Below are 24,036 nucleotides of genomic sequence, written 5' to 3'. Positions count from 1 at the left end.
TAAACAAATAATTTTTCCCAACTGTTTCTCTCAATGGTCAAATAATGCATGGCAAACAAAAATTTCCTGAATAGAAAGCGTATAAATAGAAGCATTTAAAAATTTTTACAATGGGATAGAGAACTATATTGAGACGTTTTATTCACATTTTCCCTCTTGAGGTCAATATTTATTCAGGTCTCTACTGGAGGAATATTTGAGTGCTCCATCTTTAAGCCCTTCTTTACTTTATAAAACTCGTAGGAAGTTTGACGATGCATTCATAAAGCAAAGATGCTGCAACAATCACCTTACTCTTTAAATCCCAGTAACTACTGAGTCAATAAATTTTTATTGCTTTATGCATGTACATAAAACTCTACATGCAAGTTACTTTGTCAAAAGAGGGTACGGAGGAACTGCAATGACTTTTATAGAAGAGAGAAGAGACACAAGAAGTAGGCATCTTCCTAGCACTTCGATGCAGAGAATAAAGGAAGTCATCTAGCATCCTGAACTGAGCTTCTCAAAATATTGAAAGTGTACTATTTGTGGCGGTTTTTTGTTTGTTTTTAAGTTTTTAAAAAAGCACGCCTTCACAGTGAGGTATCTGAAATACATTCATTCATTCATTTCATCCGACATGTACTCCTGTGTGCCGACTATCTGCCTGCACTGTGACATGCACTGGGCAATCACACGCATTTACAGTCTCTCTGAAGGAACAGCTTGTAATGTGTTTGTACTTAATATGGGAAAAAGAAAAACTGGTAGGGAAGAAGATCAGATGGCACGGGGAGAAGAGGCATGAGGCTTTTTCTGGGGCAGATTTTAGCTGAAGGTGAGAAAGAAATTTCCACCAACTAGAGCTGTTTGTTTCTGCCCAGATTGCCCTCACTGGTGTTAGTCTGCAAGGTCGTAATCTCAGCAGTATTGAACTCATTAGCAAGAAGTCTGGAGAAATGTAGACAAGATTCTAGAATCAATCGCCAAATGGAGAGAAAAGGGTCCAATTTAAAATCATATCACTGGGTGAAGTAAAATTTAAAGAAATATAATTTCTTAAAAAGAAGTTCATGGTGTCATAGGAAGGGTAGACAAAAAAAATCACACCTCTATTTTCTATTATAAACAATTTACTCTGATCATAATTCCATCTACTGTCAGACTGTAAAGTTAGCTATATCTGACCTTATCAAATATTTATAATCACAATATAATCTCAAACATACACAGGATACATTTTGAAAATATAAGGCATTATGGTCAATTTCGATCTCTAAATGCACTAAATATAAATTCTGTCCTCTAAGTTTCAGAGATCACAGCTACAGATCTTTGCAGGAGTCTGATAATTAACTACCTGATACCTCGTACTCTGCCTCGTCAAGTCAAGACAAAATACCTGTTAAGAATAGGATATTATGCCATTTAAGGTGTACACCTTAGCTGGACATATTGAATTTCCAAGGGTATTCCTCTCTTTGAATTTGTAAAACCAAGTATATCAGCATTTAGCTCACCAATTATTTTTTTCTTGTGCTTTAAGTGAAAGTTTACAAATCAAGTCAGTCTCTCATACAAAAACGTATACACACTTTGCTATGTTCTCCTAGCCGCTCTCCCCCTAATGAGACAGCACACTCCTCCTCTCCACTCTGTATTCCCCACATCCATTCAACCACCTCCTATCCCCCTCTGCCTTCTCATCTCACCTCCAGATAGGCGTTGCCCACATAGTCTCATGTGTCTACTTGATTCAAGAAGCTCACTCCTCACCAGTATCATTTTCTGTCTTAGGGTCCAGGCCAATCCCTGTTTGAAGAGTTGGCTTTCAGAATGGTTCCAGTCTTGGGCTAACAAAGGGTCTGGGGACCACGGCCTCCAGGGTCCCTCTTAATGCATCCCTTACAGAGTATCGTCTTTATTCAGCTCAACAAACATTTATCAACAAGTACCTAATACGTGCTAGGTACTTCCAGGTTCCCGGATGAATAAAAGGCAGCTCCTGCTCATGAGGAGCTTATAGCCTAATGCTTGGGCTCCTAACCACGGGAGAACGCACATAAACAAAAATTTCAGATTCCTGGGAACCCATTCATTCATAAACCCTCAAGAGAGCCACAAATCCCAGATTAAGAACTCAAGCCAGCTTAGGGAAATAAAAAAAAAAAAACAGGCACCCACAGTAAGTTCCTAACACAGGAAAACTGAGTTATAATTAGGTAATTAGGCAGTGTTAGAATTTCAGGGCATACACGGATACACTTTGCTTATGACTGCTTAGAGCCAGGGAGACAGCCAAGCAGGTCTGGAAGAAAGTAAATAAGCTGATGTTGAGAAATACTTGACACTAACAAACATGCCGTTCGGGAGTCCAATTAAGTGAGACACTTTGTATTTCAACCTGCCATCACTTAGCTTCTTATCTTAGTTAAAAACGGAAGTAAAAGAACAACCATTTTGAAACTATGAGCAGAGAATAAAGAAATATGGCCAGACTTTATTTTTCTAAGGATCATACAGTTCACTGATTCCCTAAACAGACTGAAGCTACTCATCTCCTTCCTCGTCTGATCAGAGCGGGGAGAAAACGGGGGCTGGGGCAGCACACACAAGTGAAGGGCGGTTTGGGTTTGCTGGTTATGTTACCTCTGCATCGTATCTGACTGCGGCGGAGAATAACGAAAAGGCATTCTCCACGGTGATTCCTCGCTTGATAATGTGCTGACAAAGCTTTTTCAGCCTGTTTTCACAGTAAGATGTTGCCAAATCCAAAAGACCTAAAAGTAAAAAGTGTGGGAAGTTTTAATCAAGTTGACAATAATTTCCCATGATTTTTTGACATATATATTTCATTTTGGTGAAGAGAGTTATGTAGCTTACGTCAGCAGAAATGTCTTACTGAGTAATATTCTGAATTTTATTAAATACATGCTCTTGTCTATTCTCTACCTCCCCCACCTCTAAAACATACCTTTCCTACACAAACTGTATACCATTCTTTCCACACAGTAAAAAGAAGAAACCCAAAAATGGTAATTTCCCCTTTTTGTCTCCAAGTTCAAAATAAACTTTTTTCCCACCAAAATATGCTAAACCCTAACAAGCAACTTCAGTATTAAAAGATTATTTTTAAAATAAGTTCACAGTAATAAATAAACTGTGTCCACATTATTAATTAGAATTCCATAATACAATCTTTGAAGACAATTAATTTAAATCCTTTTTTTAAAAAAATCACGTAAAAGCCAGTAAAAGTGAAGCTTTTTACATTTCAGCACTGTAAGAACATGAGGAGATACATTTTGGCCTATGGCTTGGCCAGTCACAACGTACCTATGGCGTCTTCAGGCGGCAGGTCGACGGCATCTGTGTACAGGTACTGCAGAAAGGCCCGGTACACGGGGTAAGAAAACTGGTCTATTTCTATCACCTCCTCTGAGTCCTCATTCCAGTAAGAGTGGAACATAGACCGAAAGTGCTCACACCTAAGGTGAAAAAGCAAGTTTCCTGATCAAGCTGATGAAATCAGATTAACAAATATTACAGGTGTCCATCCTTCATGACTCTAATCGGGCCTGCACACACCAGGACCATGACTCTTTACCTAACACTCTAAGATCGTTCCATGTACAAGGGCTTTTATTTACGCCTTTTACGGACGCTCTCTTCTTTTAAATTTATTTTTCGTTGTTGTTGAAAATATACACAGAACATATACTAAGTCCACAATTTCAACATATAAATTCCATGACAATGACTACATTCTTCAAGTTGTGCAACCATTCTCAACCTCCTTTCCCGAATTGTTCCTCCCCCATTAACATCATCTTACTGCCCCCTACGCTTCCTATCTAACCTTTCAAGTTGCTGTTGTCAATTTGATCCCATAGGTTGCTATGAGTCGGAACTGACTCGACTGAAAGGTTTAGAAAGTTCTTTAAAAAGAACACAATGCTCAAGGCAGACACTGTTTACTAATTAAGCTAAACTATCGTTTGACTCAGAAACCCTGGTGGTGTAGTGGTTAAGCGCTATCGCTGCTAACCAAAAGGTTGGCGGTTCAAATCCACCAGGTGCTCCTCGGAAACTCTGTAAGGCAGTTCTACACTGTCCTATAGGGTCACTATGAGTCGGAATCGACTCAATGGCAATGGGTTTGGTTTGGTTTTGGTTTTTCGTTTGGCTTAAAGAAGACCTCAGGGGATATTTTTGGTTTAAGTTTTAAAGATTATCTCAGGAGTTTATCCAGCATCAATGGCTCAAGAAAGTCTGGAGTCCACGAGAATTTGAAATTCTATTCTGCATCTTCCCCCTTTTGATCAGGATTCTTCTGTAGAATCTTCGATCAAAATATTCGGTAATGATAGCCAGACACCATCCAGTTCTTCTGGTGTCATGGCAAAGGAGGCAGTTGTTCACAGAGGCAGTTAGCCATACGTTCCATTTCCTCCTGTTCTTGACTCTCCTTCTTCCTCTGTTGGTCCAGGCAAGTAGAGACCAATAGCTGTCTCTTCACTTTTTGATGGACATCTCCAATTAAATATTCAGAACTGCACACAGAGCTTAAGGGGTTCTAGCATTTAACAGCACTACTGTTTCCATATGACAGTCCCCCATTCAGGGCACATTTTTTATTCACTTGTTTCTTTTAAAAAGATGTCACATAGAAGTGCATCTTAAACAATACAATGAAAGGAAATTCAGAAATGAGGGCTCAAAACCTTAGATTATATATTAAAATCTTTTAAGTGATTTAGTTGGTTTTCATTTTATATAATCAGCATATTCTTAAAACTATTTTAAGTGTTAACTGATTTACATTTAGCTCATTATCATTCCATTGCCTTATATAATGGTTTTTCTTCTTTTCTAACTCATCTTCAAAACAACCATCTACTTTGTTTCTTTGCTTTGTCCTGTTCCCTCTTCTCTCCTCCCAAGGCTGTCACTAGAATAGCCACATATTTCAAGAAAACCTAATTAGGTCTTTTTGTATTGTATCTACGTGTATGAATCCACTGTATGAAGAACTGATTTCTGAGTACTGGATTTTCTTAGGAGGCCTTGGGTGGTGCAAATGGTTAAGCACTCAACTACTAGCCAAAAGGTTGGTGGTTTGAGCCCACCCAGAGGTGCCTGGGAAGACAGGCTGGCAATCTGCCTCTGAAAGGTCACAGCCTTGAAAACCCTACGGAGCAGTTCTACTCTGCACGCTTGGGGTCGCCATGAGTCGGAATCAACTCACTAGCAACTAACAACAAAAGGACACGCTTCACATTTTAAAAAGACCATCTTTTCAAATCCTTTTAAAACGAAATACAGTATAAAGAAAGACAAAGTATTTTCAAAACCCATTCAAAGAATGGCTCCATTTACATAAGGAATTACCCCATCTGAGAAGTAAAAAAGAAACAGTTCTCTAGGAAAGCAGTAATAGTTACAGTGGGTCAGAAAACAAGAATGCAAGTTTATCTGAATCTTACTAGTATGTGGCCCGGGACAAGCCACTGCCCACTGTGGATTACAAATGACAGGTGTGGACTGGCCGATGCAGGGTTCACAGATGCAGAGAGCTCCAGCTCACCTTTCCAATTAACACTTTGTGCAGATACGGTCCCTTAAGTAATACATGACACGTGATTTTCCAGTTCCCTTAAAACATGATAACTTATTTTTTAAACAGAATTTTAACTAACTTTCCAAAAAGATTTGTATGTGGCCAGTTTAACCCTTAATGGTCTGAATTTTTGTGCTTCTTTCTCTGTAACGGCAACCTCAGTGAGCAACAGTCCAGTTATTAATAAATGTCTAGTTCCCTCATGTTTGTAAGAAAGATCCCCTGCCATTCATCATACCTAAGGAACGTTTCTTTGCCAGAAGCCTAGCATTCCTATGAGAGTTTTCTGCTTGGGGTAAATTAATCTTTCAATTAAAAGAAGACACATACATTTTTCACTGACAACCTTTTATGTTTTTTAAGCATATAAACAAATTTTTCAATGGAAATAAGTATTCACAACAATCTTCATTGAAAAAACAATATAAACAAATAACTATTTCTATATAGGTATTATTATATATTTATATATTATAGTTTTTATACCTTTTCTATAAGATGTATGAGCATACACACGTGCATACACATACCAAAAAAACCAAACCCACTGCCATCGAGTAGATTCCGACTCATAGCAACAACAGAGTAGAACTGCCCCATAGAGTTTCCAAGGAGCGCCTGGTGGATTTGAACTGCTGACCTTTTGGTTAGCAGCCATAGCACTTAACCATTACACCACCAGGGTTTCCAAGCCCCACACACACATACCCACGACTCTTCAATAATAACTATGGAAATATTATTTTTAGAAGTAACTGATTGATACTATTTGCAACAATATTGAGTGGTAAAAATTCTCTCTGCTGCCATGGCCATTTCTTATTAGTCCTCATTTTGTTGAACAACAAATAAATAGAGACAGCAAAAAGAAAGTAAGGTTATTGATCTCCCTAAGCTCATGCAAAGCCCTGGTGGCGTAGTGGTTAAGCAATAGGCTGCTAACCAAAAGGTCAGTGGTTCGAACCCACTTGCCACTCTGTGGGAGAAAGATGTGACAGTCTGCTTCTGTAAAGATCTGCAGCCTTGGAAACCCTGTGGGGCAGTTCTACCCCATCCTATAGGATCACTGTGAGTCAGAATCAACTCGATGGCAACAGGCTTTGTTTTTGGAACCGCATACAAAAAGTACCTGATTTTTAAAACAGCTTTATGGACATGAATATATTTTCCATCAATTCGAAATTTCAGATCAGCAGTTTCTGGACTATCAAATTCTTGCTTTAGTGACTCTGCAACGGTTAAGAAGTCTTCATGCTCTGCAAATAACAAACACACTATTATTATAGAAAGCTGAAAAAACATACACAAAATTTGAAAGACTTCAAAAAGACAACTGTTAGCATGGTAGATAATTCCACTAAATTTTTTAAAGAGAGTTCATGCCTGATTTGACAAATCAATTTCAAAGTATTAATATTATAAGTCCCTGAGTTTGTAAACTACCAAAAATTTGGAAAGGCTAAATACCTTAATGCTAAGTTAGACATTAGAGATTTGTATAAAAAAAAGATGTGTATTAAAAGAAAGACAAAGTTACAAGTAGTCCATGATAATATAACTACTCTCTTAAAACCTGAATGGTGGAGATGGACCCAACATGACACCCTAAACAGATGCATCATGCCATCCCTCTGCAGCAAAGACCTGAAAAACTAAGTAAAAGAGATGCAAACATCAATCCTGGAACCCTAAGCATCAAATGAAGGGATAAAGAACTAGATCAAACACTGAATGGAAGAAGAAACTGAAGGAAAACAGAGAATGACGAGAGATATGGAGTGGAGGTCCCCTGCCAACTAACACAGCACAGCGTCGCCATCTTGGAGCACAGCCTGCAATGGACAGGGAGCGCGAGAAGGCAACTTCAAAGGGCTCCCAACAGAAGGCAGAGCATCCAGTAACCAAAGAAACATGCTTTCCCACCCCTCACCTTTCTGCCCCATATGCCTTTCTGATGGGCCGTGCTGCGTCGCTCAGCTAAAGAGCTACCAGCCTACTGTCACTCGGGTCCGCCCCACCCTGCCTCCTGTCGTGTCATTTTTTCCCCTTTCTTCCTTTTCTTTCTTCTCACATCTAGCCCTGTACGTCATCCTCACCCCTTCCAGAGGCTAGAGAGCTACTGGATCATCACCCTCGGTCTGCCCTGCCCATATCCACCGGCTCCTGCTGCATTTTTTTTTTTTAACCTTTCTTCTTTTTCTTTCTTCCGCCCACCTGGCGCTATACAACCCCTCTAACCTTTCCCAGTGGGCCACAGTGCAACATGCAAGATGAAAGCTATCCACCAACTGCCAGCCCGGGTCCCCCAACCCCGCCACCCGCTGGTTCAAGGTGTGCCATTTTTTCCCCCTCCTCCTTTACTTTCTCTCTGTTACCTAGCCCCATGACCCACCATAACCCTTCCTACCAGGTCATGCTGTGCTGCCTTGGCTAGAGAGCCACTGGTCCACCACCCCGAGTCTGACCTGCCGTAACATGCCAGCTCGAACATGCCTTTTTTTCTCTTTTCTCTTTTTCTCCTTTCTTCCTTTTCTTTCTCCCTGCACCTAGCCCCGTACGCAACCTCTACCCATTCCCTCCAGGCCTCGCTGCACCACCATGGGTAGAAAGCAACTGGCCCACTGTCGCCACCTACCCCCACCTGCCAGCTACTGCTGCATCATTTTCTTTCCTTCCTTCCTTTCTTTCTCCTACCTAGCTCCCTATGCCCTCTCAATCCCTTCCTGCCAGGCCATGCCACACTGCCATGGGTAGAGATCCACAGGCCCACTGCTACTCCAGGTCTTCCCTACCCCCATCAGCTGGCTCCCATTGTGCCATTTTTCCCTTTTCTACCTTTTCTTTCTCTCTCCCACCTAACCCTGTATACCACCTCTAACCCTTCCTGCTGGACCATGTCACATTGCCACAGCTGTAGAGCCACCAGCCTGCCACTACACTGCGTCCACCCCGCCATCACTCACCAGCTCTCACCATGCCATCTTTTTACCTTTCTTCCTTTTCTTTTTCCCTCCCACCCAGCCCGTACACCACACCTCCCCCCATTCCTGCTGGCCTCAAGGTCCGCCTTGCCTCTACCTGTCAGCTACCCCTTTTTCCTTTTTCTCCTTTATCTTCTTTGTTCCCCCACCTAGCCCCATATGCCATCCTCCCCTTCCCACCAGCCCTCGCTGTGCCACCACAGCCAAAGCATCCCCAGCTCAGGCCCACCGCTGTATCAAACCTGCAATGCCCCTCCCCTACCACCACTCGACCACTGGCTGAACAGAGGGAAGTGAGCCCACACCACTCCCCATCTGACACCTCCACTTGTCTGACGAAGGGCTATGAATACTACCACACCACTGAACCAACATGAAGATGCGGACAGTGCCTGGCCAGTCCACCCTCAGCCACCTAGACAAATCAGTGTTCAGCAAAGAGGGTCCACCACCATGCCTGCTGCAGCCCTGCCCACCCAGGCAAAGTGGTGAGAGCTATAGTGCCCACAGATGAGCAAGGAGCAAAGCACACTTGGCATGCCTGCCCTGACATTTCAAACCAAAACAAATAAGCAGGAAGAAACAAATGAACATACAATCAATAAACACAGAAAATAATACCTTAATGTCTTGGAGACAGCAGACAGTATCAAAACATATAAAAAGGAGGACAATACGGCTCCAGCAAGTGACCAAATAATCAGATGACCTTCCAGTAGAAGAAAAGGCAGTGGAACTACCTGATCTGGACTTTCCAAGAGATTAGGAAAGAGAACAAGGAAAACACAGGAAAAAACAAGGAAAACATATCCAAAATCAAGGAAAACAGACAAACCAACAGAAGAATTCAGGAAAATAATACAAGAATAAAATGTCAAAATAAATAAACAATTAGAAATTATACAAAAACAGTAATACCAACCCAGAGCTCTGGTGATGTAGTGGTTAAGAGCTCAGCTGCAAACCTAAAGCTCGGCAGTTCGAATCCACCAGATGCTCCTTGTAAGCCCTATCGGGCAGATACCCAAAACATAAACATCTGAATTTCAGAAATAAACAACCTAATAGAAGGTTTCAGGAGTAAATGTGAAACAACAGAATACAGAACCAGTGAAAATGAAGACAAAGCCATGGACGCCACTTTATTTGAGGAAAAACTGAGAAAAAGAATGAAGAAAACCTAAGAATTATGTGGGACACAATCAAAAGCAATAATGTTCACATGATTGGAGCTACAAAACAGGAGAAGAAACTGAGAAACAGAAGATTATTGAAGATTTGCTGGCAGAAAACTTCCCAAATATCATAAAAGGCGAAAAGCTGACCATCCAAGAAGTTAAATGAACCCCAGATAGAAGAGACCCCAAAACTCAGTCACCAAGGCATATCATGATCATACTTACCAAAAACGAAGACAAAGAATCCTGAGAGCCACTCAAGAAAAACAAAAAGTCACTTAAAAAGGGGAAATAGTAAGAGTAAGCTCTGATTACTTGGCAGAAACTATGCAGGCAAGAAGGCAAAGGGATGACACATATAAAAGCTTGAAAGAAAAAAACTTCCAATCAAAAATATGTCCTGCAAAACTCTCTCTCATATAAAAAATCACGGTGAAATTAGAACATTCCATGATAAACATAAGTTAAGGAAATTCGTAAAAACCAAACCAAACTTGCAACAAATGTTAAAAGGAGTACTTTGGTTAGAGAACCAACAACATCAGACAACAACCAGAGTCTAGGACACAGGACAGTACCAGCAAGACACCAGTGTGGGTAAAGAACTCTCAATAATAAAACAAGTAAAAGTCTTAAAACGTGGAAATAGAGATGTCAATCTGTAAATGACGACAACATCAAAACAACAAAAGAGGGAACAAATGGTGTAGATATGGGACTTTCAAATGGTGAGGAAATCAAGGTGATATCAAGTAATAAAAGACTGTTTCAAATTTAGGAAGATAAGGATAAATTTCAAAGTGGCCACAAAGAAAGCTAACAAACCTACTCATCGAAATAAGAAGAAAAACAAAGTCTCAGTAAACACAAATCTGTAATAACAAAAAGAAGAGAAAAGAAAATACACAAACAAAAGAAACTCAGCACAGGAAAAGAATGAGGAACAAGGAAAACTTCAGCACCACAAAACAAAAAAAAGGCAGAACAATATGACAGCGATAAATTCACACCTATTGAAAATCACACTGAACATAAATGGCTTAAATAGCCTGTAAAGAGACAGAGAGTGGCAGAATGGGTTAAAAAAAAATATGACCCATCAATATGCTGTGTATAAGAGTCACATCTTAAACACAAAGACATAAATATATTAAAAATCGAAAGATGGAAAAAATAATATCAAGCAAACAGTAACCAAAAAAGGGCAGGAGTGGCAATACTAATCTCAGGTAAAACAGATTTTAAGGAAAAATAGATAAGAGGCAAGGAAGGACATTACATAAGGATTAAAGGGACAATCCACCAAGATGACACAACCGTAATAAATATCAATACAGTCAACAACAGGGCTCCAAAATACATAAACTCTAACAGCAATGAAAAGAGAAACAGAAAGTTCCACAATAATAGTAGGAAGACTTCAACACATCCCTCTTGGTAATGGACAGAACATCTAGAAAGAAATTTAACAAAGATACAGATGACATAAAGGCCAAAATCAAACACTATATGCCTCATAGACATATACAGAACACTCCACCCAACAGCAGCCAAGTATACTTTCTTTTTGAACGCACATGGAACATTCTCCAGAATAGACCACATTTTAGGCCACAAAGCAACCCTCAGCAAAATCCAAAACATCAAAAGAATACAAAGCATTATCTCTGATCACAGCACCATCGAAGTAGAACCCAATAACAGGAAGAGCATGAAAAAAATTCAAATACAAGGAAACTGAGTAACACCTTGCTTAAAAAACTGGGTAATACACATCGATAAAGAACAGTGACGAATCTGTCAAACATTTCATAACATGGAGGAACCTGGAAGGCATTACGCCGAGCGAAATTAGTCAGAGGCAAAAGGACAAATATTGTATAAGACCACTATTATAGGATCTTGAGAAACAGTATAAACTGAGAAGAACACATACTTTTGTGGTTACGAGGGGGGGAGGGAGGGAGGGTGGGAGAGGGTTTTTTACTGATTAGTTAGTAGATAAGAACTACTTTAGATGAAGGGAAGGACAATACTCAATACATGAAAGGTCAGCTCAACTGGACTGGACCAAAAGGAAAGAAGTTTCCAGGATAAACTGAATGCTTCAAAGGTCAGCACAGCAAGGGCGGGGGGGTTTGGGGACCATGGTTTAAGGGGACTTCTAAGTCAATTGGCAAAATAATTCTATTATGAAAACATTCTGCACCCCACTTTGAAATGTGGCGTCTGGGGTCTTAAATGCTAACAAGCGGCCATCAAAGATGCATTAATTGGTCTCAACCCACCTGGATCAAAGGAGAATGAAGAACACCAAGGTCACACGATAACTATGAGCCCAAGAGACAGAAAGGGTCACATGAACCAGAGACTTACATCATCCTGAGACCAGGAGAACTACTTGGTGCCCAGCCACAACCGATGACTGCCCTGACAGGGAGCACAACAGAGAACCCCTGAGGGAGCAGGAGATCAGTGGGATGCAGACCCCAAATTCTCATAAAAAGACCAGACTTAATGGTCTGACTGAGACTAGAGGAATCGCGGCGGTCATGGTCGCCAAACCTTCTGTTGGCACAGGACAGGAACCATTCCTGAAGACAACTCATCAGACATGGAAGGGACTGGACAGTGGGTAGGAGAGAGATGCTGATGAAGAGTGAGCTATTTGTATCAGGTGGACACTTGAGACTGTGTTGGCATCTCCTGTCTGGAGGGGTGATGGGAGGGTACAGAGGGTTGGAGGCTGGCAAAATTGTCACGAAAGGAGAGACTGGAAGGGCTGACTCATTAGGGGGAGAGAAAGTGGGAATATGGAGTAAGGTGTACATAAACTTATATGTGACAGACTGACTTGATTTGTAAACGTTTACTTGAAGCTCAATAAAAATTAAAAAAAAAACTGGGTAATAAGAGAAATCAAGATGCATTTAAAAAATTTCTAGAATCAAATGAGAATGAAAATACATCATACAAAAACCTTTGGGACACAGTGAAGTTACTGCTCAGAGGTCAATTTATAGCAATAAACACACACATCAAAAAAGAACAGACCAAACTAAAAACATTAGCTCTACAATGCAAACAAATTGAAAGAGAACAGCAAAAGAAGCCCATGGTCACCAGAAGAAAGGAAATTATAAATATAAGAGCAGAAATAAACAAAATAGAGAACAGAAAAACAATAGAATCAACAGGACCAAAAGTTGGGTCTTTGAAAAGATCAACAAAATCTATAAACCACTGACCCAGCTGACAAAAAGAAAAACAGGAGAGGAAAATAATTCACATAAGAAACAAGATGGGGACATCACAACTGACCCAACTGAAATAAAAAGGATCATAACAGAGTACTATGAAAAATTATACTCCAACAAATTTGAGAACCTAGAGGAAACTGGGACATTTCTAGAAACACGCTACCTAACGAAACTAACACAAACTGAGATGGAAAATTTGAACAGACCCATAATAAGGTGAGAAAATGCATAAGTAATTAAAGACCCCCCCCCCAAAAAAAAAGCCCTGGCTCAGACAGCTTCACTGGAAAATTCTACCAAACATTCAGAAAAAAGCTCACACCAGTATTAATCAAACTATTTCAGAGCATAGAAAAGGAAGGAATACTCCTGAATTCATTCTATGAAGCCAGCATAACCAATACCAAAGCCAGGCAAAGACACTACAATAAAAGAAAATTACAGACCAGTAACTCTCATGAATATAGATGCAAGAATTCTCAACAAAATTCTAGCCAATAACATTAAGCATCATATCAAAAAAATAATACACCACAAACAAGTGAGATTCATACCAGGTATGCAAGGATGATTCAACATTAGAAAATCAATCAACATAATCTACCACATAACTAAACAATTACATGATCATCTCAATCGATGCAGAAAAGGCATCTGACAAAGTCCAACACCCATTCCTGATAAAAACTCTCAATAAAATAGGAATAGAAGGGAAATTTCTCAACGTAATAAAGTATACCTATACAAAACCCAACAGCTAACATCATTCTCAATGGAGAGATACTGAAAGCATTCCTCCAAGAATGGGAACCACTCCTCTTTAACACTGCACTGGAAGTCCTAGCTAGAGCAATAACACAAGAAAAAGAAATAAAATTGGAATTATTAATTCCAAATTGGAATTAACTCGATGGCAACAGGTTTGGTTTTGGGTTTGGTTAAATTGGAAAGGAAGAAGTAAAACTACCCCTATTTGCAGATGATATGATCTTATATGTAAAGAACCCCAAAGATTCTGCAAGAAAACTACTGTAACTATTAAGAAGATTCAGCAGAGTAGCAGGATACAAGATCAACATACAAAAATCAGCTGAATTCCTATACACCAACAAAGAGAATTTCGAAAAGGAAATCAGAAAAACAAAACCATTTATAATAGCCCTTAAAAACATAAAATACTTAGGAATAAATCTAACCAGGGACATAAAAGACCTACACAAAGAAAACCATAAAACACTATTGCAAGAAACCAAAAGAGACCTACATAAATGGAAAAACAGACCATACTCAAGGATAGGAAGATTCAACATTGTGAAAATGTCAACCTCACCCAAAGTGATCTACAGCTGTAATGCAATCCTGATCCAAATACCAACAGCATTCTTTAATGAGATGGAAAAACTAATCACCAACTTTATATGGAAGCAAAAGAAGTCCAGGATCAGCAAAGCTTATTTGAAAAAAAAAGAATAAAGTAGAAGGCCTCACACTACCTGATCTTAGAACCTATTATACAGCCATAGTAGTCAAAAGAGCCTAGTACTGGTACAACGACAGACACATAGATCAATGGAACAGAATCGAGAACCCAGATGAAAATCCATCCACCTATGAGCTGGAATTGACTGGATGGCAATGGGTTTTGTGTGGTCACCTGATCTTTGACAAAGGATCAAAGTCTGTTAAATGGTGAAAAAATAGTCTTTTCAAAAAATGGTGCTGGCAAAATTGGATGTCCATCTGTAAAAAAAATGAAACAGGATCCATACTTCACACCATACACAAAAACTAACTCAAAATGGATCAAAGACCTAAACATAAAACCCAGAATGATAAAGATCATAGAAGGAAAAACAACTAAGACAATGGTAGGGACCCTAATAATATGGCTTTAATTCAAAACAAATCATAACCAAAAATGTGCAAACACCAGAAGATAAACCAGATACCTGGGAGCTACTAAAAATTAAACATTTATGCTCATCATAAGACTTTACCAAAAGAGTAAAAAGAAAACCAGCAGACTGGGAAAAAATTTTTAACTATGACATATCCAACAAGGGTCTAATCTCTAAAATCTATAGAATACTTCAACGCCTCAATAACAAAATGACAAATAATTCAGTTAAAAAATGGGCAATGGATATAAACTGACACTTCACCAAAGAGGACATTCAGATGGCTAACAGACACGTAAGGAAATGCTCAAGATCATCAGCCCTTAGAGAAATGCAAATCAAAACTACACTGAGATACTACCTGTTTTAGTTACGTAGTGCTGCTACAAGAGAAATACCACAAGTGGACGGTTTGAACAAGAGAAATTCTCTCACAGTCTAGGAGGCTAGAAGCCCGAATTCAGGGTGCCAGCTCCAGGGGAAGGCTTTCTCTCTCTGTCGATTCTGGGTGAAGGCTCTCGTCATTAATCTTCCCCTTGTCTAGGAGCTGCTCAGAGCAGGGACCCTGGGTTCAAAAGATGTGCTCCCCTCCTGGTTCTCCATTCTTTGTGGCATGAGGCCCCTTTCTTCTCTGCTCAATTCTCTATTCTATATTTCAAAAGACACTGACTCAAGATACAACCTAATCCTGCAGATTAACATAATCTGCATAATTAACAAAATCCTGCCTCATTAACATAACTGCCTCTAATCCTGCCTCATTAACACCACAGAGGTTAGGATTTACAACCCATAGAATAATTACATCAAATTGCAAAATGGTGGACAACCTCATAATACTGGGAATCATGGCCGAGCCAATTTGACACACATTTCTGCTGAACATAATTCAATCCATAACGCCATGTCACCCCAACGTTACGGCACTAATCAAAAAACCACAAAATAACAAACGTAGGGGAGATTGGAAGCCTTACACACTGCTGGCGGGAATATAAAATAGTACAACCATTTCGGAAAATGATATAATGCTTCCTTAAAAGCTAGAAATAGAAATACCATCCAATCCAGCAATCCCACTCCTAGGAATATACCCTAGAGAAATAAGAGCGTCACACGAACAGACGTATGCACACCCACGTTCATTATTCACAGTAGCAAAAAGATGGATACAACCTAAATGCCCATCAACAGATCAATGGATAAACAAATTATGGTACATACCCACAATGGAATACTACACAACAATAAAGAGCAATGATGAATCCGCAAAACATCTTACAACGCGGATGAATCTGGAGGGCACTATGCTGAGTGAAATAAGTCAATCACAAAAGGATAAATACTGTATGAGACCACTATTACAAAAGCTCAAGAAGAGGTTTACACACAGAAAGAAACAATCTTTGATGATTATTAGGGAGGGGAGGGATGGGAAGGGAAAAACACTAACTAGACAGTAGACAAGTGTTAAATTTGGTGAAAGGAAAGACAACAAACGATATAGAGGAAATCAGCACAACGTGACCAAGGCAAAGCCACAGAAGCTTCCTAGACACATCCAAACACCTTGAGGGACCGAGTTACTAGGGCTGAGGGCTGGCGGCCATGGTCTCGGGGGACACCTAGGTCAACTGGCACAACAGAGTTCATAAAGCAAATGTTCTACATCCTATTTTGATGAGTAGCATCTGGGGTCTTAAAAGCTTGCAAGCAGCCATCTAAAATACATCTAGTGGTCCCATCTCACTCTGAGCAAAGGAGAATGAAGAAAAACAAAGACACAGGAAATTATCAGTTCAAAGGACTAAGAGACCACATGAATCACCACCTCCACAAGCCTGAGCTCAGAACTAGATGGTGCCCAGCTACCACCACCAACTGCTCTGACAGGGATCACAACAGATGGTTCTGGACAGTGCAGGAGAAAAATGTAGAATAAGATACAAATTAAAAAAAAAGACCAGACTTACTGGTTTGACAGAGACCGGAGGAACCCCCGGGACTATGGCCCCCAGATACCCTGCTAACTCAGAACTGAAGCCACTCCCAAAGTCCACCTTTCAGCCAAAGGTTAGACAGACCTACAAAACAAACCATAACACATGTGAGGAACGTGCTTTTTAGTTCAATCACGTATAGGAGATCAAATGGGCAACACCTGCCCGAAAGCAAAGATGAGTAGGCAGGAAGGGGCAGGAAACCTGGATAAATGGACCCAGGGGTATAAAGAGAAAGGGGGAGAGTGCTGACACGTTGCGGGAATTGCAATCAATATCAGGAAACAATTTGTGTATAAATTTTTGAATAAGAAACTAATTTGCACTGTAAACTTTCACCTAAAGCACACACACACACACACAAAACCTTGAGTAGTTCCCTATATGACTAAAAACTCATAAATTTTCCTTGACTAAACACAAAGAATATCTTAGCTCTGCTTTGGGGCAGTTTTAAGAGGTCGGCATAATCAACTCAAAGACTCCTAAGAAACAAATTTATCACCTAAGTGGTAATGCTTGGCAGGCCTGCTCTGAAACAGAGAAACCCTTTCTCCTAAGTATCTGGAATCTGAACATCTCTCTTAATCCTAAAAATCAACATACAAACAATAATCCTTACACTCTATCTAAAAACAGGGCAAATTTACTTAGTTACAATGTGTGTGCTCAAGGGGAACAGCTTTACACAAACACAGGATCACACTACCTGATAAGGAGAATGCTGTTATAATTACATGTAAGTAGGACTGTGTTATTACGAAGAAAAGTTAAGGGGCTTGTACAGATTCAAGGGACACTTCCTTATGTTTTATAGGAATGAAAGAAGAAAATAAATTGAAGGCAGCAAACAGGGAAATTAAAAAATTCCCAAAGTCCTCACTGGACGCTAAGCAAAGCTACTATGGACACAGGAAATAGGTTTCAACTGTCCACAAGATGAGAACAGCAACTTAATCAAAGAACTAAGCTATCTAACTCTGAGAAGAACCTTGTGTCTCTCAGTATTCTGCTGTTACCAGGGCAACTGCTAACACCTGGGTGCAAGCTTAACAAACGAGCTTACCTGCAAGCTTCACTATCAGACTCTCCCAAGGACATACCACTTGCTCCAATCTTAACCTACAGCTTTCATCCAGCCTGCACACGAGCCAGAGTTCTCTTAGCTATGGAGGAGCGGCAGAAACCTTCTCAAAAGTCAGGCTTTCCATTTCCTGGTAGCCTGTTTTTTTTTTTTTTTTTTTTGGACCACCAGTGATCAAAAGAAAGAAATGACTAAAATGCGGAATTGGGAAAAGTAAGATGTGGAATTGGGGAAGAGTCCAGGGGTGTCGATTGCTAACCCACCCACGCCAAAAAAGTTCTCATCAGTGACTCAACTTCTGCATTTAGTCATATTAAAATAACCCTTTCTCCCTCTATATTTCTGATAAGTATAATACCTCCTTTCAGAAAAGACATTCTGCAGGGGTGTGAATTCATCATACGATCTTCTTCCTAACGCTCCAGCTGAAGTCATAAACTGAGAGAAAAACAAAACACACTTCTGACTGTAGGTGGATAGAAGGGAAAGAAGTTATCTAGGAGATACATTCAGTAACCATATTTTTGCAAACTTAGACATTTGTTCTGAAAAGGACGCCATTTCAATCTGCAGGAACCTGGGGAAGATCCCTATGAACAGGCCCAGGAAAGTGGATATGAAGGTCTGAAGATGTGCACAGCAGTGCACACATGTGTGATCACAACCAGATGGTGGCAGTCCACTTAATAAACTGAATTTTTTTTTTAATCACAATATTTATGGTGCAAAAAAAAGTATTATAATTAAAGAACCTGGCAAAAACGAATCTCAAGGAGATGTTCAATCTGTTTCACTTTAAGTTGACCAGCAGCTTCACTCTTCCTAAACCCACCTGTGCCCCCAAGTCATAAAGACTGGTCATTCGATGATGGGACAACTCTAGCGTCTGACACACCAGAGAACGGCCTATACTGGGAGACAACCTTTCAGTATCAACTGCCGAGAAAGCCAACACTTTGGCTGTCAAGAACTACGTTAATTTTCAAGCACAGAGCATCATGACCCACTTAGCCTCTGCTTATGAACACGGTACAATTTAGGAGAATCACCTCTGTAATGGCAACCTAGCTTTAAAACATCCTAACATATTCATTCAATAAATGGACTCTCAGAGAAGATAATCTTCAGAAAAAGTGCAGATCACCCTGAATTCCGCTTCCTTTATCTCTTTTTGATGCCCTTCCAAAATGACAGTACTTGAGATTCATTGGAATACACAGAGAAAGAAAACAGGGTTGACTAAAAAAAAAAAATTTTTTTTTTCTTTTTTTTTTAGTTAACTAGTCACCTTAAAGATCACAAGTTCCTCCCTTCTTTTAAAGTTCATTTTATTAGTATTATACTGAACTACAGCAAGAGCACTTGGCTGGGGGGAGGGGTAATAAGCCCATGAAAATACTTAATATATAAACAAAATCTATTATGCAAATCTAACTTAGGGAGAGGTCTTAATAGTGAATAAAACATTCTAGAACTTTAAAGAGCCATTACCAACAAATACGCAGGGGAACTTGATACCCTTTTTCTTTCTAGGTGGAAATGGTCCCGAGCTTCCTTACCTACAGACAGAAGGCGCCATGTGACAGCGGGAGTGGCAAAGCAGGCAAAGACATCGTCTGTGCAGGAGAAATGGGTGAGGTGAGGCAGAGTGACCGACTGGCCACGACACTGGCCCCACATGTACACGTTCCCACTCTGAGTCTTGGCAGCAGAGGTGTGGGCAGAGTGACAGGCTGCAATCTCTACTACCCTAAGAAGTTTTAAGAGAAACGCATGTCACTTCTTTACCACAGAAGCCTACAGCACACCACACGATACAATCAAAAAAGTTCATGCTTGGAACACCTCAAAAAACAGCCCAAGGTCCAGGGACATTGGCTGCCAAGTGATACTGACAAAACCAAAAGATCAGGGCAAGAGCACTGGGTTTCTTCCTTCCAGACTGCCCTCTTCTTGGCCTTACTTCATCCTGAGTTAGGACAAGCACACCTGCTGTTGAGGAGCACTTGAAAAAAGACTAGAAACCAAAGTAACTGAGGAAACTGGACACTGGTAAAATGTCCTAACAGTTCCGGGGGCTTGTTGCTGTTGTGAGCTGCTATCAAGGTGCCCCCCAACTCTTGGCAACCCACACTGGCGGATTTTTCAGAAGCAGATTGCTTAGACAGTACCAAAAAATACTATGTCTTCAATACACCGTTTGCTTATAAACATAACATTTTCTCTCATCCCCTCATCCACCACCACCCACTGCCATCAAGTCAGTTCCGACTCATAGCAACCCTATAGGACACAGTAGAACCACCCCACACAGTTTCCAGGGAGTGTCTGGTGGATTTGAACTGCCGACCTTTTGGTTTGCAGCATAGCTCTTAACCTCTACACCACCAGGGTTTCCTCTCATCTCCTACCAGAGCTCAAAAGAGCTCAGATAGGTGATCAGTACTGATTGGTGGTCATGGACTCTAACATTCTAATCCAACAAGACATTAAGTCAAGCTTACTTTTTCTCAAGTATGCTTCTTGGGCACGGTCCCAGAATCAGAAGTCAACACTCCAAGACTTAGCGGGTAAGACCTCATGATTTGGTTGAACAAACATTAAACATTTATTCCAGTAACACACATTAAACCAAATCAACATTTAAATAGCTAACGTCCTTCCAAGAGCATATTTTATTTATTTAAAAGAAGCTTTAGATGGTTCAAAGGAAACTTCATATTATATTTTGAACGTCAAGACGGTCTATTTTACTTCCCTACTAAATGGGCAAGAAGAAGTTTGTAAGAATTCTGCCAAGATGCATCAATACCTATCAATCACAGCTGCTTCATTTATAAAGGTGCATAAGAAACATACTAACTTCATTTTCATTCTGGCTGGTACTCAAACTCTTTTGTTCAAAATAAGAAGGTGTCAACAGAAGCATCACGGAGCCAAACATCACAGCTCCAGCACACACATCCACAGCGCGCACACAGTCCCACGACACGTCACGTCCCAGTTACCTTTCTTTTTCCACCAGGACGTGTGCTGGGCTTAGCAGGTTATTTTTATTGCCAGTTCCCAGCTGCCCATACGTGTTAGCTCCCCAGGCATACAGCAAGCCCTCATCTGTTAGTGCTAGAGTGTGTGCGTAGCCGCAGACAATCTGCAAGGAAATGTAAACGTTACCAGAGATACGGAAATAGAAAGGGCAGGAAACTGGCTACCTCAAAACACAGCCAGCTTCTGCAGAAGGTCACCTCCTCACCGGCCGCGGGCTGCCGTTCTCTGCGATACTAAATAAGCACTCGAAAAGCCTAAACCTTAGCACTACCGGATTTTTCCATTAGTTTAACTTACTTGTCAAGACTGCTGTGCCAGCACCTCGGTCTTTTTTCTAATCGGAGGACTGAGGTGAGACAGCATATTAAACATGGAAGGCAAAGGCACAGAGTACTGCCGAAAAGATTTATCAAAGAGTAAGACTCCAGTATTTCTCCAACTTGAGTCCAAGCAGGTAGATGGGGACCAGCGAGCCGAGAGTTGGTCATACTTACCTGATTCACGCACACGCTGTGTAAAGCTGCCACTCTCACAGGGGTCAGCTGATTGCCATTGTTTCCCAGGCCCAGCTGACCATTGCCATTGTAACCCCAGCCATATACCTTAGAGAGGAGAGAATGGGAGGGAACAGGCTTTTAACTGTGCCAGTAAGAGGGAACAGACAAATGCAGTACATCTCATCTAATTAGATACTTTTCCCACTTTCAACACTCACATTCTACCCCATGTGCTACTACAACTATCTCCAAATAGAAGGCATTCTGGGAGAACAGAAGGACAGACGTTGGCTGTCAGTTCCTACTCTGTAGCTTACTATTAGCTGGATAGCCTGGGGCAAGTCACGCATTCCAGCTTCCTAAATGAGGAAGCTGAGGCTCATTAGCACTTATTAAGCCCCTACTGTATGTCAGGACACTGTAAAAAGTACTAGAAATAAAAGTCTCTGGCCACTGTTTAATAGTGGAAAAGAGGCAGGCAAATTTTTTGCAGCCAGGTGGCAAGTGCTCTAACGGAGATCCCATCAAGGCACTACAGGAGCAGAGAGGAGAAAGGATTTGGCTCTAGCAAGAAAGCTGAGGAAGGCTAAAGCATGAATGAGGTGAAGGCATTGCAGGCAGAGCACATGGAATGTGCTAGAGGCAGGTTCAGAAGACAAGGCAAGGCACCAGGCTGTCAGGGCAGTCATCGGTTGTAGCCAGGCACCATCTAGTTCTTCTGGTCTCAGAATGATGTAGTCTCTGGTTCATGTGGCCCCTTCTGTCTTTTGGGCCCATAATTACCTTCTGACCTTGGTATTCTTCATTCTCCTTTGATCCAGGTGGGTTGAGACCAATTGATGCATCTTAGATGGCTGCTTGCTGGTGTTTAAGACCCCAGACGCCACTCTTCAAAGTGGGATGCAGAATGTATTCTTAATAGATTTTATTATGCCAATTGACTTAGATGTCCCCTGAAACCATGGTCCCCAGACCCCTGCCCCTTCTACACTGGCCTTCAAAGCATTCAGTTTATTCAGGAAACTTCTTTGCTTTTGGTTTAGTCCAATTGTGCTGTCTTCCTCTGCATTGTGTGCCTTCACCTAAAGTAGTTCTTATCTACTATCCAATTAGTGAATGCCCCTCCCCCACCCTATTTCCCTCCCCCCTCGTGTAACCACAAAAGAATGTTTTCTTCTCAGTTTAAACTATTTCTCAAGTTCTTATAATAGTGGTCTTATACAATATTTGTCCTTTTGCAACTGATTAATTTTACTGGCACTGGGTTTAATTTCACTCAGCATAATGCCTTCCAGGTTCTTCCATGTTATGAAATGTTTCACAGATTCATCACTGTTCTTTATCGATGCACAGTATTCCATTGTGTGAATATACCATAATTCATTTATCCATTCATCCATTGATGGGCACCTTGGTTGCTTCCATGTTTTTGCTATTGTAAACAGTGCTGCAATAAACATGGGTGTGCACATATCTGTTCATGTAAAGGCTCTTATTTCTCTAGGATATATTCCAAGGAGTGAGATTCCTGGATCATATGGTACTTCTATTTCTAGCTTTTTAAGGAAGCGCCAAATTGATTTCCGAAGTGGTTGTACCATTTGACATTCCCACAACCAGTGTAGAAGTGTTCCAATCTCTCCATAGCCTCTCCAACATTTATTATTTTGTGTTTTTTGGATTAATGCCAGCCTTGTTGGAGTAAGATGAAATCTCATTGTAGTTTTGATCTGCATTTCTCTAATGGCTAATGATCGTGAACATTTCCTCATATACTGTTGTGGTTGTTGTTGTTAGGTGCCGTCGAGTCGGTTCCAACTAATAGCGACCCTATGCACAAGAGAACGAAACACTGCCCGGTCCTGCGCCATCCTTACAATCGTTATTATGCTTAAGCTCATTGTTGCAGCCACTCTGTCAATCCACCTCGTTCAGGGTCTTCCTCTTTTCCGCTGACCCTGTACTCTGCCAAGCATGATGTCCTTCTCCAGGTACTGATCCCTCCTCCAAAGTATTTAAGACGCAGTATCGCTTTTTATTGCTATCCTTGCCTCTAAGGAGCATTCTGGCCACACTTCTTCCAAGACAGATTTGTTCGTTCTTTTGCCAGTCCATGGTATATTCAATGTTCTTCGCTAATACCACAATTCAAAGGCATCAACTCTTCTTTGGTCTTCCTTATTCACTGTCCAGCTTTCACATGCATATGATGTGATTGAAAATACCATGGCTTGGGTCAGGCGCATCTTAGTCTTCAGGGTGACATCTTTGCTCTTCAGCACTTTGAAGAGGTCCCTTGCAGCAGATTTGCCCAATGCAATGCGTCTTTTGATTTCTTGACTGCTGCTTCCACGGCTGTTGATTGTGGATCCAAGTAAAATGAAATCCTTGACAACTTCAATCTTTTCTCCATTTATCCTGATGTTGCTCATTGGTCCAGTTGTGAGGATTTTTGTTTTCTTTATGTTGAGGTGTAATCCATACTGAA

The 24,036-nt window shown here is 40.7% G+C and overlaps 1 protein-coding gene across 8 annotated transcripts in view; it reads right to left on the bottom strand.

Moving 5' to 3' along the window:
- The window catches only part of RCBTB1 (RCC1 and BTB domain containing protein 1), an 86,595-nt gene that overhangs the window by 14,613 nt on the left and 47,946 nt on the right, over positions 1-24,036 (bottom strand). For 6 of the 8 annotated variants that reach the window (XM_049853019.1, XM_049853014.1, XM_049853016.1 and 3 more), the window contains 7 exons: positions 21,546-21,653; positions 21,012-21,154; positions 19,563-19,753; positions 6,732-6,858; positions 3,319-3,470; positions 2,632-2,762; positions 1,695-1,794 (listed from right to left, as the gene is read on the bottom strand). In XM_049853019.1, the coding sequence (XP_049708976.1) occupies positions 1,695-1,794; positions 2,632-2,762; positions 3,319-3,470; positions 6,732-6,858; positions 19,563-19,753; positions 21,012-21,154; positions 21,546-21,653 (952 nt within the window). Of the gene's footprint in view, positions 1-1,694; positions 1,795-2,631; positions 2,763-3,318; positions 3,471-6,731; positions 6,859-18,361; positions 18,442-19,562; positions 19,754-21,011; positions 21,155-21,545; positions 21,654-24,036 lie in introns of those variants that run through there. The other 2 variants (XM_049853018.1, XM_049853020.1) reach the window with 2 other exon arrangements.

The sequence above is a fragment of the Elephas maximus genome, chromosome 14 (genome assembly GCF_024166365.1).
Source record: "Elephas maximus indicus isolate mEleMax1 chromosome 14, mEleMax1 primary haplotype, whole genome shotgun sequence".
NCBI classification, from domain to species: Eukaryota; Metazoa; Chordata; class Mammalia; order Proboscidea; family Elephantidae; genus Elephas; species Elephas maximus.
Note: the sequence above shows the minus strand (reverse complement) of the source record. Positions and strands in the feature narration are given on the sequence as shown.